The sequence below is a fragment of the Uranotaenia lowii genome, chromosome 3 (assembly GCF_029784155.1).
Source record: "Uranotaenia lowii strain MFRU-FL chromosome 3, ASM2978415v1, whole genome shotgun sequence".
Classification (NCBI taxonomy): Eukaryota; Metazoa; Arthropoda; class Insecta; order Diptera; family Culicidae; genus Uranotaenia; species Uranotaenia lowii.
Window position 1 is genome coordinate 324,628,004 of NC_073693.1, and position 17,346 is coordinate 324,645,349.

Genomic DNA, 17,346 nt, shown 5'->3' on the forward strand with positions numbered 1-17,346 from the left:
GGTTGAACACTGACTAAAATTCTTTCAGTGTTGTGGATGCGCGTGTGAGTGAGTGAGGTAGCAATACATTGACGACGATTTGTGTTTTGTGTTTTTATCGGGTTTAGTGGAAAACAGAGCAAGTTGAGCAAACGAGTACGGTATTAGGCTTCTACGAGATTCGGAAGGTCATGATGCTTCTTGAAATACCACCAGGAGAATCACCACGCTGTTTTTTGGTTTTTAATTCTAATGGTCACTCCTCGTTTGCAGTTCGCAATTCAGGGTACGGCGAGCCACCGCGTCTCCCAAGTTTGCCGATCTGGGCTACTGGGTTTAAAGGGACAACTTATGATACACTCCATGTATACATCTTACTCCTCAAACCCCACCTGGGCCACAGACTATAGTTCTCTCCTCGAACTGTCGTTAGAATATCCTTTGATGGTCATCGCGGTCATCACGGCATAAGTACTCATAGACGTAATCACTTTCAGCAATACTTCTCCTCATAACGACTCGAAGTCTGAACTCTTCTCTAACTACTCAAGCACCGACACCTTTCAACACTGAATCGAGGTTCTCGCACAAACCTCTAATCTAACGACTCGAGATTCAATCACTCCTTGCAATGAATCGAGGTTAACGTATCCACACATATCTCTATTTTTCACAACTGAAGAAGGCCTGATCTGATCCCTAAGGACTTGAGATCTGACCTCTCCTCGTAACGACTGAAGATTAACACGCGTACTCTCTTCTTGTTGAGTCAATCTGTCCTCCTGCAGCTCGAGATCCGAATTCTTTTCATAAAGACTCGGGGTTGAACGACGTGAGGAGCTTAAGGAAACGCAGGATTAAAAAAGAGCATAGTGCAATGGAGTTCGAAACGATTCGCCTCTCACCAATAGTGGCCAATTCGCTTCTGATGGCAGAAAGTTTCACAACTGTGTGTTCAGTGAGGCAGCTGTACATTTCGTCTGCTCAAACTTATATCAAACCAAAACCCATAAGCTAAGAAGACCTGGAGAGTGTGCTACTCAATATAATAAGAGCCACAAATCTGTGGTCGCTAGACAGTCACTCCAGAAGCAGATATGAAAAATCGAAACTTTCGACAGAGAAGTCGGTGACGAAGACGCTTATATTTGTTATCAAGTTTATTCAGGCTTGATTCGAACTGTTGAAATCCATCCCTAATCGATCACGTCTTCCAACTGCTAATGCACATATGTATGCAAAGACGCTTTTAAAGCTTTGAATTGGTTCATATTGGACAAGGTCTGATAATTTAAGACAAAATATAAATACAAACGAAGTGTACTTCAAAGATCTTCTTTTTTATTAGTTGACCACTTAGGAAGTGAATCGTTTTTACAAATTGCATTCCAAGGCACGGCGAACCACCGCGTTCCTTCAGTATGCTACTCTTGGTCCATGGCTGCAATTGGTCGACTCTACTCTAAATACTATTTATCCCTACGCCATTAAGTCCACTTGGGCCCTGTGGCTATGATTCCCATCCTGACCTGCAACTAAAGCTATACACAGTGATGGGAGACCAAATTCGCGCTTCTGTGCTCATTCGATTATTCTGTTTCAAGTCAAAACTCTAGCATGTATACCCTGCATCTTTTTACGATTCAAGCCTAAGGATCTCTTCTCTTGCGACTTGAGTTCCGGGCATTTCTAGTAACTCAAGGATCGCTTGGTGACCATAACTAGCTTGTGCACCGCCTCAATTGAAGTCTCCTATTAGAGACCTCCTGTAACGACTTGCGGTCCTGGCTCCACTTGTTTTGGCTCGAGAACTTAACCCCGCAGTGTACGTCGTAAGGGGCGCGTTCTACGCGGATACTCCGCGGCTACGTTCGCGACTACGTACCTAGCAGCTCGGCATACGCAAGTGAATTAAAGTCAAATCTTATCTTTGAGTGCTTTACTGCTAGGTACGGACGAACTTGGCTCGAAGGAGCACTCTATTCTGACCGTAATCCAGCTTCCTTCTTCCTTTGACAACTTTAGGGTTGGAAACCCTAAGGTTTTTGCCCGCTGTGTGCAGAATCTAGAGCAGCTTACCACGTGCTAGACTTTTTTCGCTGACGACTCAGATGAATCCCGACGATGAAGTCATTCTACCCGCCACTCGAGGCTCACCTGTAGCGACGTAAAACAACTGTACCTTAGTGTATTCTGTGAATACTCTTCCCCCTACGAGTTCTACTGCGGAGAAGATATTGTCTTATCCCCGCAGCAGTAAAATTGTATCTTTGTATGTTTCACTGCTAGGTTCGGACGCACTTCATAGGATGATATCCCATGAAGAAGTCACCTTACAATGGTTCCGGACTGGTGTTGGCTCCAACTCCTCTGCAGGGCAGCCATGATCCGGGCGAACCCATGACCACGCGCCAAGTATTGGCATCCTCGTACATCCTCTGCACGATATTGTCGGCTGTCGTGTCATGTCCTCAGGCGGCAAGCATGTTTCATGCATACCCAATCGAACCTTGGACAGTTAAACACTACGTGCTCTGGTGTCTCAACTTTGTCACCGCAGGTTGGGCAGAGTGGTGAAGCCACATGGCCAAACTGATGGTGGTACTGCATGAAACATCCGAGATCAGTTGAAAACTGCGTCAGGCAAAAATCCACCTTTCCATTTTTAAGATCCATTCAAATCCGACTTTAGGGATCAAGCGATGGGTTCAACGTCCGCTTTCCGAGCTGTCTCACCGTGCTACCAGTTGAACATCGAGGCCTCTCTTGCAAATGTTTACGCACATCGGGCATGTTACAATATTATCCCCTACCGATGACACAGTTCGGTATGCGCTGATATCTGGCAGGTTCATCAGCCGCTGCACGCGGCAGAGCTTCTACAAGTAACACAGCCTGCTCAAGGCTGCCGCAAGACGCAAGCTCTTGGAGTGCATCCAACTTTCCACCTTCTCGATCGCTACTGTGGCGAGTAGCTGGACCTCTTCAGTTGATGGGCCGATGCCAGGAAAAGCACTTCGTCGTCGAATCCCAACAGTCTCACTCCCGTGGGGAAAGGAAGTCTCAGCAGTTTGTCGTAAACGATGTTCCACAATACAGGACCAAGTATCGATCCTTGTGGAACTCCTGCCGAGACACTCTCTATTTTCAGTCCCTCACTGGTCATATACTGTAGTTGGCGGTCACGGAAGTAACACTCCACCATCCTACAGGTATATGCCGGAATCCTCATACAAAAAAGCGACGACGCAATAGCTACTTAACTAACGCTGTTGAAGGCGTTCATCACGTCAAGAGTGACCACTGCGCAAAACCGGTCTCCTCTCTTCTTCTTTAGCCTGGCTTCGTCGAATGGCATCCACCGTGCCGCGGCGTTGCCGAAAACCAAACTGTTTGTCGGGTAGGCCGTTCGCACCTCGGTTGTATCCTGCTTTGGATAACCTTTTCTAGCACCTTTCCAGCAGTATCCAGGAGACAAATTGAAACTAGGCCTTCGGCTAGCTCCGGACTCCAGCCAATCTCAGGGTCGGCTCGTTGTAGCTAGGAATTACTTACCAACCTGATCGATGTCGCTTCCTCCCACCCAGTTATAACCCTTATTTTGTTCCTTACGGTGCACGCAATAAAGTTAACAAAGATCTTTAAAGGGCAATTAAACTATTTAATACCAAGGAAATTAAGGAGAAACTTAATAAGAGACAAATTCTAATTTATTTACAAAAAAACCCTTTTTTTGACTCACTGCTTTTCTGCTATGCTGCTGCTGCTGCGGGCACCCGTCGATGCTGCCACTACGGTGCTGGATATCGCTGCCGTGGTACCACGGGAACTCGGTTGACAGGATTTGCCGGGTCGACCGGGTTTCGACCAGGTTTCGACCGGGATAGCGGACGCCCTGGTGCGGGCCGGCGTTTCTTGCCTGCCTTAGGCTTTAAGGTTGGGCCTTGGATTCCTTCCGACGGCTCTTTGAGAGTTTAGCTCTGAGAACCGCAGTTCTCGATGGTTTCCTGAACTGTTTGTTGTCGTGGTTCAGGAAACGTCCTTGCCGTATGGTGACGAACGGCGTGTTCTAGAAGCCGTATGTTAACGGACGGCTGTTCGGTCTTCTTGGGACGCGGGCACTGTTAATGGCTACTGTGCCTTGCACTAAAACTTATTGTCACAACCAAGGTCCAAATACGAACCGACACTTGGTTGGAGGAAACTGTGGTGGCGGATAAAAAAGGCGCGCACAACTACCGAACGACACACGGACACGTTCCCAAGGGATAAGAGGCCGGCCCATTGGTGCGTCGGTCTTTTATCACCTCCTCCGGTAGGACCAATCGGTGACGTCGACACTTGTGATTGGACCACGAATTCTCCACAGTGTTTCCGCATGTGGCGCGGATTGTGTCTGGCGCGGTTTGTGTCCCGGCTACATCAATTTTCTAGCAGTTGAGTCAACCTACTCTGCTGCACTGAGAAAATCTGCTACCCTCCTATTTTCCAAACTAAACTCAAATGCCCAAATTAAATTTAGATTTAAAATTAAATATAATCCAAAACATTTACTGCGTGTAAATTTACATTAACTGACATTTAATATTCAGGGCAAAACTGCCACCGAAACACCCAAAATGTCAGTTGTAACCGAGTAGGAGGTTACAAAATCGGGCGAAAAGCTGATGGGTTACCTGGTGTCTTACTCGGTTTTGGCAGGAACACCAATCACTGCCGCTTCCAAACGTCTGGGAAGAACCTCTAGTCCACCTATGTGGTTTATCTATAGGTGGGGACAATCAAAAACTTTAGTATTAGTTCGTTTTATACAGTTGTTTATGAACGATTGTGACGTAACGCGACGTTTGGGCACGTTTCCTGCGACACACCCCCGGTCAGCGTCTTGGCCATGACAAACCTTTAAGTGTTGCCCCAGGGGTTGTCGTTGGTAACAGAGTTGCCTGAAACGTGCCTTTTCGCTGGCCTTGATTGCCCTGCAGAGGGCAGACCTCGCACTTGCTTAGGGCACCCTTCGCTCCTCTCTCGCTGATGGGGTCTTTGCTCTCTGCATATATCGTCTAGCCCGTAGGCAGCTAGTACGAAAATCGGCGACTTCTGTCGTCCACCAGTAGACGGGTTGCTGAGTACCTTTCCGCTTGGCCGTCCTCGTCTTCGCAGCGTCACATGCGCGTGCGAGTACCCTCGTTAGGGTCGCAGCGGACAGGTTTACCAGGTTCCGCTCCCAATTTAACTCTTGCACGAAGACGTTCCAGTCGAAATGTGTTCTCTTCCGGAGGCGTGGTTCTGTCCTGTGAACGAATCATTCACCCTTCTGTTACTCGTCCAGCCCGGACTACATACAGTGACGTCAATGATGGACGCACTCCCATTCCTGTTGTAAGTCCTTGAATCGCCTACATTCCCCAGGTCTAACTACGTATAGCCTTGCTAGGGCTTCCAGTAGAAGTTATCCCCTAGGATTTGTTAGGCGACATCAGCGATTTTGTCCATCATGACGCCAAACATATCCAGATACCACCTTAGGAGGAGGAGGAGGAGGGGGGGGGGGGGGGCATAGCTGGTTCAGACGAAGATGCCGTTGACTTTGGCTATCACGAAGCCTTCCTCTCTAGCCGACACCACCTTTTGAATGGGGTATCTTCCTGTAACCCATATCGCGGCCAATTTGGCTTTGGCCAATTTGGCTTTGGCCAATTACAGACCACTTCTGTCGGTACCCTTGAATGCAAACTAGTTGTGTTCGTACTCGATACAACGGATACACCTTTCTGGTTGCTGGGGATGGTAATCTGGCAGATAGACCACCCCACCATTACACTATGCGGCAGTTCCATACAATGAGGCGGCAAAAAGTATGATTAGGTGTTTTAGACTATTTTGTTTTTTGTTGAAATTTTTTTATGAAAATTACTATTTAAACTAACTTAAAATAAATTCTAACAAAAATTTTGTATAAATAACTTTGAAAGTGCGATGCTTGGTGTTATTTTTACCCTAATTTTTATTTCTTTTGAAATCCGGGTTTTGGACTAATTGATCATTAAATGATAAATAACATCAAGACATTTCATGAAACTCAAGAGATAAATGTGTGAAATGATTGATCTATCATGAAAAACATTTTTTTTGATAAACCAACATCAACTTTGTTGAATTTATACTCATTAATGGGTAAAATATTTTCAGCTTTATTTGACTATAACTAAAAAAAAGGTGCTTTAAGGTGCCTGGAATCTCTTTCATTGTATTTTTAGTACCTCAAACTAGATTTTGATAGTGAAAAAAGTATGGGGAAATGCGGGGATTTTTTTTTGCAGGGTTTTAAAGTTTTTGACTTTTGAAAAAAAATAATTATTTACTTATTTTTATCATAGATCAATATAGTGTGTAAAAATTTTGAATGGTTCAAATGGTAGCTTTTAATATAAGCATTCATATGGTGTACTTGAAATTTAAGAAAAAAATGTGATTTAAATTTTTTTCTTCATCATATAAATTTTTCAATTTTTCAAAGTTTGATGTCTGTGGTGCGTTCAGTTTTCAAGATAATGAGTAGAAAAACCGGGAATATCTTAGTTAATTATAAAGTTATTAACAAGTAAAAATAAAAAAGCGATCCGATAAAGTTCAGTTTTTGACTTTTTGCCGCCTCAAACCCCATAGTGCATTAGTCACCCATACTTCAGTGCTGCGTTTGCTGCCGCATCCGGATGTTTCGCAAACGCCACCTGTGTTAAGTATTTGCATGGACCTTCCCGCATCCCGATCGAAATCTGGTCCGTTTTGATCTTGAACAGGTCTTTCAACGCGTTCTTGACCTCTACCTCTGTGCTTACCGTGGTGCTTACGGTACGGATTTCTGCCGTCTCCTCGACTATCTTCTGCGTGAGCACACTATTCTCTGCGTTTTTGATGGTTGAGCCACGTCTGAGCTCAATGATCATCTCACCGGAACGTGTCGGGCGAATTTCCCTCACGTCTCCTCCTTGGCCCACCAGTCTATCGCTCGTCTTCATTTGGTAAAGGACATCGGTGTCGATTCCTTCCGGTGCCTTTTCCGGCTTTCATGGCCTTAGAATCCCGGGCTCGTTTCTTCGGGTCTCCTGGTTTCTTTTCCCCTGGAGATCCTCTTGCCGTTTTCGGCAAACTCGCCGTTCGTCTGCACGAAGACGCTGACTTTCTTCGTCCGAATAGTTTCCACTCGCAAAGGGGTCACCACGTTTCTTCGCGTGCCTTCATCCGGCACTCCGGTGCTGTAATGAGTCTCATCACTGCTCTGTTCGACGTGACGAAAAGTGCCAGACCTCTGTGTTGATGTAGATTTCTTCCTAACGCATTCCACTAGGTTCTGGATATCCGCCATTGCCAAAAAAAAATTGTGTGTATTGGCAACATCTTTACGGACTCTTCCTTCTCATCTTCCTCCAGACTGCGTGTGCTTAAAGGCTTTCACAATGTCACGATGTTCCGCTTCCTTCTTCGATGGTTCGTTCGCCTTGTCGGAGGATCAGCCGAATTTTTCTGGGCGCCTGATGAACGCGGACAACAAACCCGGAACTTTGTCACTGGTGCGGCGATGGAATTCGGTCCGATTCGGCGGGATTTTTGCCACTCGTTCGACGATCTGCTATGCTCGGATTCAGCACCTAAATTACCGATATTTCCCCACCAGTGCAGAGATCTGACGCACTCAGATTCGGGTACTTTTCTCCGTATCTCTAGTATTATCTTTTGTTCGTGCATTTGTAACTCGGAGGGTAATCACGAAATTTGACCCCTATTCCGATGATCTTCTCGTGGAGTTTAGCTTTGGCTTGGATGAGCACGTGGCTTTCCTGATCGTGGGAAAAAGGAGGAATTACTTTGCTTCTTCTATTTTTGTTTTCAGCTGACTTACTTGGCCCTTCAACGAATTGCTGCTGATGATGCGATTTCGTAAGCTCGTCCGTCGTCGGCTAGCCATGAAGTTTTTAAGCGGCCGGGTGTAGCCTATATGAGAAATCGGATCATTTAAAAAAAACCATCTTGCAGCTTCGGTTGGTGTTCAGCCTACCTTTTTACCACTAGCACACTCCTTTCCCTCTTGGGAAGGTAAACGACAATAGGCACACAATCTCTGTGGTCACTTATATTTTCATCGCACACGATCTTCCACTCGCACGTCCACGGTCCACCACTTTTCCAACGGAACTAGTAATGACGTTCTGTCATTTTTTCCACCCTCACGCTAACGTCAACTTTTCGGACCAAAATAGCAAAAAAAAATGCCCAGTCGGAAATTCCTCCGGAATATGGTCCGATTACGGACGATTTCGACTCGCCGAGCAGATACTTTCGATGATTGTTTTTCCAGTCAGGGATTTTCCCTGAAAGTCCGATGCACGCTTAAAAATTTGGTGATGGATGGGTTTTTTTTATTGAAAAATGTTGCCAGATCGCTAGTATCGTAAATAATTAACAGATTTCTTATTAAAAAAAATTCAAATGCAACAACGCTTTTAAAGCATTGGATCGTTTCATATGAGCCTGATATTTCAAGAAAAAGTATAACTTCCACTGCGTACACTTCAAAGATCTACAGGCTGATCTACATCTTGAATTCTATACATTTTACGTTCTTTGAACATTTTTAACGTAAATAACTTCCAACGCAAACACTAAATTAATTTGTTTTTTATATTCCACAGTGGGTTCGGTGAAACCAGGCAGCACCCGAAGGATGATCGGTTCCCCCCGGCAGCTGGAAAATGCAGTTCCAACGAGCAAAAATCCCCACGGAGTGTGGGTCTAGAAAGGAGCATCTTGTTTTATGCCTAATTTTCTCGATATCGTTACAACACGATGACGTACAATAAGCTTGATAAAATTCGTTTGTTGAAGTTATTCGAAAAAAAAAAGAAACAAAAACATTGAAACTTAAGTCAGGCATGCAATAAGTTAATCAACCAATTGTGATATTGTTGTAAGAATTGAAACAGATAAAAAAAAGTTGTTAAAGATACAAACACTGACGTAAATATTGAAAAGAAAAAGTTATACTTAAGACCTTAGTATATGTTAGCTAGCTAGGAAGAATAGCCTGAAGGCACTCAGAAGACAGAAAATCTTAGACGTTGATTACGTTAAGTTGGAACTTCATCAACCGATAACTTTTTTTCAAAAAAAAAACCACGAACGATTTGTCATGATTGATCCTTCCAAAGGAAACCTCGTCAGGGTTCAGCTTGATGATTTTTATTTCGAAAACCATTCCCAAGGGTCCAATAAGCTACTTAATAACAATATTTACATGCGTTAGCAGAATGATGATAAACAAAAACACGTTTAACAACCGGAGCAAATCAAACAAAACTGATAAAATCAGTTTCTTTGTACTTAATGTTATTGAAGAACGTTGAAAACACAAATAAAAGGAAAAGACTATCATCCTTCAATTGATGATAATTGCAACTTTGTGTAGGAAAATGGAACAGCAAATGGCACTTAAAAGCATTGTTTTAACTTAACTAGGTTTTACTCTGAACTCCTCATTGAAATGCCATTTTATAAGTAAGATTGCACTCAATTTTTCGGCACAACAATGATTCTGTTTTGACATAAAATTATTTCCAATTGTATGGAAAATGTCATCGACAGAAACGTATATTAGTTTTTAGCTTAACTTAAACGTAACTAGATTTGTTGGAGTATAAGATTGTTTACGAGTACTTATTTTTGTATTCTTTTAAATTTAAAAAATAATGAAAAGAGAGTTACAAAACGCGAAGATTTCAATGTAATACGCAATAAAAAAAACAGCAAAACGTAACAGTACGGAAAAGCAAGGGGATTTGAGTGTCAAATTAATCAAACTATTTATCAAAGGAAAAAGCGTCAAGCTTCGAATAAAATGAAAATTCACACAGCTTGATTTATGACACGTCTTGCACCTAACGAAACACTGATTTTTTTTTGCAAATTCTACCACCTGCTATAAAACATTTCAAACGGTTAACAAACTGGTAAAGCTCTTAGCAGTCGCTTTAAACGAACGTGAATTAAGCTAGGAATTAAACGAAACACTAAATAAATATGACTTATAAATACTCAAACAGCAGACGAATAAAATCTATCAAAAGCAATCACGCAACACACGAATTAAACACTAAAGTACACCGATTTTCTTATACACCAAACACGCAACAAAATAAACACACATTGCTGAATGTGCGAACTCGATTGACAAGGAAATATTTTAGAGCTCTATTTTTCTCCCTTTAGAATACTTTTAACGGAAAAATCTTTGAACAATACTGTATGAACACTTGGCTATATATACTTAAAACCTAAACAAAACAGACGAATAATCTTATTCTAAAGCACTGTTTCATTTAAATACAGTGTTTGAATGTTTTCCTTTCTTATCTAGTTCACTTGCTAAACGAATGAAATTAAGAGTCGAATAATTCTAGGGCACTAGAGCAAAGGTTTCATAACATCCGGAATTTTTTTTAATTAAAAAAAATTCTAATCCAGGTATACAAAATTATTTTGAATTTTATGACAGAAAAGACCTCAAGATTCTAATATGTGTTGTGAGCCTACTTGGTTGAAAAATTCTACTAAATCAAAGCAATCGAAATATTACCTTTCAATCAAAAACGCTCACTGAAGAAGATTGTTAGTTGCTATCGGAATACCGATATCTGAACTTTTCTTATACCGTGGTTGAATTACAGGGAACGTTTCGATTGCTTCGATTCAGACATCAACATGTCAAATCTTTATTTTCTGTACGAAACAAAATTCTTAATTGGATTTAACATCTGTTTAAATACTAAATTTTCAAAAGTTTTGCTTATTTTTTAGCCTTAATTTCAACCACACAACAGTTCTCATCATCTTACTAATGAATACGTAAGTTCTGCATATCCCTCGATTTCCTTGGCACATCGAAAAAATGGAATCTTCTTAACTCAAGCCCTCACCATCACATTCATGTAAGAAATTTTCAATAAACACAACCACACTTAGGTACAATCAATTGAAACGAGCTTAAACAAAATTCTAATTTATACAAGAAAAAAACACTGTTGCATTCACGACGAGAAAAAGTTACGTTCGAAAAAAAAAATAAAAAATCCGAACGAAAGTCTAACCAGCTTAAGTCACATAAAAACAAAAAGTAAGCATATTGTTTAGAGTTTTTGTCGCTTTTGCAAAACAGTTACGTCTCAGAGTTTTACTTTATCTGTAAGCTTAGCAGCAAGTAGGAAAAAATAACTTATCAAAAATTTCAAGTAGCATTCCAAAACTGTCTTTATTTCAAAAATTCTCCTCAACGGTTTCTTCAAACTTCGGGAAGATGGCACTACTCAAAGTGGTACTTAAAACGGCAACAATACTATACATTAGCTATAGTTTATCAAAAAAAAAGTTTTAAGTTAGCTTAAGTTTTACCTTCGACAAACAACTAAACGTACTGAATGCAGATGTTTTATTTAAGTAGATCAATTATTGTTTCCCTCTTTCCCTCGAAACTCGAAGAAAAGTGCTATTTTAGATAACGAATGAAAAGAAATAAATTCAAAAATAAAGAAAAGAGAAAATAAACGCTAAAACATACGCTAATAAAGTGGTAGCAGCAAATTGTGTACTTAAGAGAGGAGAGAAAATAACAAAACGTGAAAACACATATTATTATATAGGCAAATATGATTGTATATTTACGACTTCATAGAAGCGAGAGATGAACATTTCGTAAGCTGAAATAAAATATTTCCTGAAAGTTTCGGGTCATTTATCAACTTCTTCGAACACCTCAAACGGGACCAACAAATTCCTCTCTATCTACCAAACAACAAACTATCAGCGATACACAAGCACATGTAGTTTTAGCAGCGTTACCGCGTAAGTTTCGATATCTTTCTTGGTACCACCGTCAGGCACAATTTCGCTGCCAAGATACTTTTATTATTTATTCAAGTCTTTGACTATGTGGTCATGTAGACTGAATATTAAATTAGATTAAGAAACAACTCCTAGGGTAACGGACCTATTTTAGACCTCTTGGAGAAGAGACTATGCTATTTTCTGAAATAAAAAAGTACATGTTACAATTTTTGACTTCTTTATCCGTTCATTACGAAGATCAAGGCTTTCTCTATCGAAATATTTCGTCGTTTGTTACAATGTAACTATATAAGCCTAAAACGCGTTTCTTCGATCATCACTCTAGTCGGTATTTTGGACCACCCTCTGGACCTATTTTGGACCACCTTTAACTAAATATGCTTTTTTTTTTTAATTTTGCTATATGTACGACACTGAATGATGCGCTATTATGCGAATAATTCAGGTAATCTTGTCTCTTCTTATTCTTGTAGTCAAGTTTTGTTTGTTCGATAAAATAGAATAAAAACAGAAAAACTTCTCCGTTAAAAAGTGAGTTCAAGTATTTTGAAAATTTTGGCTGGCCAAATGGCTTATCTTTAGGATCAATTTTCAAAATGTAAATCTCCTTCAGGCGACCCAATGATAAGTTAAGATAGTCTGAAATCATCAATTTCGCGACATCAACTGATGCATTTTGACTTCCAAAACCTAAGTGGATTTGGTTTGGCTTTAGTTCTGTGGAAAACAAACATTCAAAATGATAAAAATGTGGGAGTATTATGCTACCTATTTAACCATCTAAAAGTAAGATTTTTTATCGCTGAAAAATTCACAAAAATTCTGTTTTATCTTTAAAATAACTGTTGTTCTATGAAAAACAATTATCGTAGGAATAAATTTTTCAACAGTTTTTTTTTAATTGCATAACCAAAAGGGATGAAAAACTAGATTTTTAGTACCTTTTCGCTTGTAATTTTTAACCTATTTCAACCATTTTTTCCCAAATTTTGAAACATACATCTAATCAAGTTTTTTTCCTCTAAAATCAGCCCTGAATGGTTGTAACTTTTAGACAAAACTGTCAATAGTTTTTTCATGATGCATTCCCAGTTTTCATGTTTTAAGCATCTTTAAGCTGTAGCTTTTGACAACTGCTTATCAAACAGTTGTCATTAATGTGTTTTAACGTGATGTAAAGCATAGTTGACAAAAAAAAAGTTAAATCAAACGTCTGAAGGCGAATTTGGGCTTTTGCGAGTTGATTTAATAAAATAATGCCAAAATTCCAAATTTTATCTATATTAAGCGATTGAAATAGTGTGCATAATTCTTTTCATTTCGTCGTGCAACGTCTTATTACGTTCATGAACATTTGACAGCAAGTTTAATACCCCGGTTATGTTGAGTGGTCCAAAATTAGTCCCTAAGGAATTAAGTAGGACCTTTTTTCGACATGAGTCAAATTGCTATCAAAACAAGTTTTTTTGGTTCTTCGAGCTTGCAAACTAGTTTTCGAGTGTTTTATCATAGCTGTGAACATGTTTATAGTTGTTAAATTCATCACAGCTATGCAGAAAACCTCTTGAAAGTTGACTCCAACAATGGCACGTCCTCCTGAAATGGTCTTGATTCGGTCCAACTGTGAAAAATCAAAACATTATTTTCAATTTTCTCTCCCTTATCAGCTTTTTTAAATGAAATTTGAGATATGATTAGAATCATAAGAAGTAGCCTTTACTAAATTTGTTCAAAATTTTTATAATTAACACAACTCGTGAGAAAAATATTGGAAAAAAGCTGCAAGGTGGTCCAAAATATGTACCCGGTCCAAAATAAGTCCGTTACCATATTTGCTTGAAATTAGATTAGACCACGGATAGACCAAATTTGAATTGTAATTTAAATACATAAAAATCGAAAAAATGCGAAAAAATCTGGCCGATAACTGTGCTGCTGCTTGGAGCCCAGAGAAAGGTCTTGCCAAGGGTGCCAAAATCACAGAAAAGATCTATAATTTTACAGAATCACATGCGGGATATACATGGTGTTTCGATAGAAGGTAGATCGGTGGAGCTCGACTAGGGAAGAATGACACTCCGTGTTAAACTCCCATAAAAAAGAAAAAAAAAAAAAAAAAAAAAAAAAAAAGGTGGAGCTCGACGTGTACGCTCGTGTCGGTCGATTCCACCACGTTCACCGTGGTGAAATTGGCTAACGCGCCGTTGTACTGAAGCAGAGATTGCGAGTTCAAGTCCTGCCGGTGAGCCATTGGCCCTTATTCTGCGCCGCGAGTGACGTGACGATAGTCGAGTCACCCAAGTTACTCTATTCCAGTAGTCGGTTTGGGTGAGGAACGTCACTTCGAATGAACTATGTGAGTTCTTACCCTATTCCCGTAGTCACCGTAGGTGAGAATCGTCGCATTCGGGTGACGATTTTAGGTAACAATTGTCGGTACCTTTTCAGGTGGTGACGAGATAAAAATAAAATGGGAAATTACGAAAATATCTGTAAAGCGGAATTGTTTGTTGTTGATATTCAATCAAAAAAATTCCCAGCATGTTGCTTGAAAATTTTCTGCTCCTTTTCAGGTAGAGACGAAGTGGAAAATTTACAAAAAATTGAATCCAAATGTTAATAACATGCGATAAACCTGAATTTACTTAAATGTGAACTTTTCATCGTGGTGATTGAATAGAAATCTGTAAGCTAATTTTCGGTTAGCGACGAAGAAAAAATGTTGACTGAAATACCTAAATAAAATAATATAACTGAAACAGTGAATCGAAAAAAAAAAATGAAATGTTTTCGAACAATAATTGAATTTAGAATAATAGTTTAATGAAATTTAGGAATACTTATTCTTCACAACTCGTTCGATTTTATTTTTACTTTTTATTCTATATTTTTGATTTCAAATCCTGATTCTGCAATCAGTTAGCCAGTTTTTTTCTTACTTTCATGCCATTTTTTTGAGTAAAAATAATTTATTACCATCTCTGAAGGCATGCTTTTATACGAGGGCAATCAGGAACTAAAAGAAAATTCGGAAACTGTAGAAATTTTTTAAAGTTTTGCACTTCATGTACTTGCATTTGTCCTGTAACTTTTTCTATTCTCGTTGACAGTCAGCCTTAGCCAGGTTTTCAAAGAAACGAGGATGATTGTTACCGGAACTGAAGGTGTTGTTTTCAGGAAGATTCGAATGAAGACTCGATTCGGATGAAAGTCATTTGTGCTTCCAGCAGAAAAAGCTCGTACACTTCCGGAGCAAATCCGACCCAAACGAAAATGCATAATTGCGATCCGGAATCAACTGGCCAACGCGCTCTTGAAATTTTTATCCATCAGAACCTGCCATACCAGCTGTATTTCCTCCACTTTCCTTTTCCACTCCAACGGGTGACTCTCGTCAACTTTTTTGTTACTGAAGAACGCTTTTTTTTCCACATATTTGCCCATGAAAATTAACAAATTCCGTTTTCTACAAACTAAATATTTCTTCGAAGCGAAAAAAACCAAACAAATTCGCGTTTGACAGTTCGGCAATTTTGGGGTTCACTCAAGTCACTCACGGAAAATGAACCATACTCTCACGACTGTCACCTCACCTATATCGACTCCGGGAATAAGGTGACGGTACTCACGTGACTCCGAAGTGACTCGCCAATCCTCACGCGCGGCTCAGAATAAGGGCCATTGTATCTTTTTCGAAAAAAATTCATGATATTTACGGCTTATGTTCTTTCTTTCTTTGAGACCTCATGTTTCTCAAATACTTCCATCACCTTCGAAAAAAAAAACAAATTTCATATATGTTTTTTTTTTTAAATTTTGTGAGAATTTTCAAATTTTAAAGTCAATATTAATTTTGGATCTCTTCTTTTGAATTGAAAAAAAAACAGTAAGATCAGAAATTTTCATTAATTTTCCCTTAGTGAATTGTTCAAAAAGACCAAATTTTTCATGACTTTGCAAACAAATAAATGAATAAAGCATCACAGAAAACTATCGGAGAATTTTTAGATAAAATCACAAAAAGTAAAATTTTGGATTTTGGGCAGCAACCAGGCCAAAAATTTTATTAGGCCACAGGTCGGGATGATGTCCCCGGCAAGTTCAAATTCGTTTTTGCCGATAAGTTTGCAAGAAAGTGTTTGATCTGGCATGGTATTTGCAGCTGCGGACGAAAAACCCGGTTTTTGTGAGAAACAAGACTATGGACTCCAAGATGTACAAGGAGGAGTGCCTGAGAAAACGTGATCTTCCGTACATTAGATCTCACAAAGGACCAGTAATGTTTTGGACAGTGGTATCGGGACAACGGGGTGGATTGTGTCGAAAAAGGCATCAACCCACCCAACTGCCCTCAATTCCACCATATCGAAAAATATTGAGCAATTGTCAAACAGAAGATGAAGAAGAATGGTAGGACGACTCGGGATGCAACTTTGATGAAAAAATGGAGGAACAAAACAGCCGCAGGGGTCAGTGAACAGGGTGTCCAAAATATAATGGGTGGTATTCGACGAAAAGTTCGATATTTTATCAAAACCACATCAGTACAGAACATTTTTACATAGCTCCGAGATAGACCCGTTTTAATTCGTCCAGATTCAAGATGAAGTATGCTTTGTGTCATACCACAGCAATAATTTGTCGATGTCATTTTGAAGCACAGCGCAGTTCACTATTGAGTCGATAACTCTGTCAAGCCATCAGCATACAGCAGTTTTGAGACTTGAGGAATGTTTCCAGGTTATTGATTAACTGCACGAAGATAAGCGGTCCTAATTGGCTTCCTTAAGGGACTCCAGACGGCATATCGAACACAGAAGAGTGTGTGCGATGTTCATAAAGCCTTTACGATTCAACAAGCAGGAATGCAGCCAACTAGTAGCCCACGTAGCAAAACAATATCGTTCAAGTTTAATCGTCGCAACGCTGTGAGGTACTTTGTCGAAGGCTTTGGCAAAATCAATGTATATTGATTGAATCTACATTCTGTTATTTTTTTGGAAGTTGCGTAATGTAGATCATTGACGTAGCACATCAGGTTTGCACAGTCGATCTTTTCTTTACATAAAATAAATGGATATCTCCATTGATGGCGGCATTTTCTCCCTTTTCGGCTAGGGAGTATGCCCAGGCCAGTATATGCCTTCTCAATTCTGAATTTATCTTTTTTCCGATCATCGACCATCCTCCAAGTTTTATTAATTTATTCACTTCTTCTTCCACAAACTTACCGAGCGTACCAAATCTGAAACAAAAAATTTGCAAACAAATTAACAAATGCACTTTTTCGTAAATCAACTGCCGTTTCAAATATGGTCTGCCATAAAATATGCTGCTATAAAATCATGGCTCCCCTGATGTAATTCTTGATTCAACTCTGTGCTATGTAGACAATCTATCTACTTCATCTCGATGTTTTCATATATTGTTTTTCATAATGTAGGGTTTATTCAATAACCTAATCCTTGGAAA

General features: G+C 39.9%; 2 protein-coding genes across 13 annotated transcripts in view; one reads left to right on the forward strand and one right to left on the reverse strand.

Moving 5' to 3' along the window:
* The window catches only part of LOC129750906 (type-2 histone deacetylase 1), a 446,066-nt gene extending 436,763 nt beyond the window's left edge, over window positions 1-9,303 (forward strand). For all 11 annotated transcript variants that reach the window (XM_055746085.1, XM_055746090.1, XM_055746091.1 and 8 more), the window contains one exon: window positions 8,670-9,303. In XM_055746085.1, the coding sequence (XP_055602060.1) occupies window positions 8,670-8,773 (104 nt within the window). In that variant the 3' untranslated portion in view covers window positions 8,774-9,303. The remainder of the gene's footprint in view (window positions 1-8,669) is intronic.
* LOC129750907 (microtubule-associated protein Jupiter) overlaps window positions 1-17,346 on the reverse strand; it is a 619,733-nt gene that overhangs the window by 410,347 nt on the left and 192,040 nt on the right. The gene's annotated exons all lie outside the window — the stretch shown is intronic.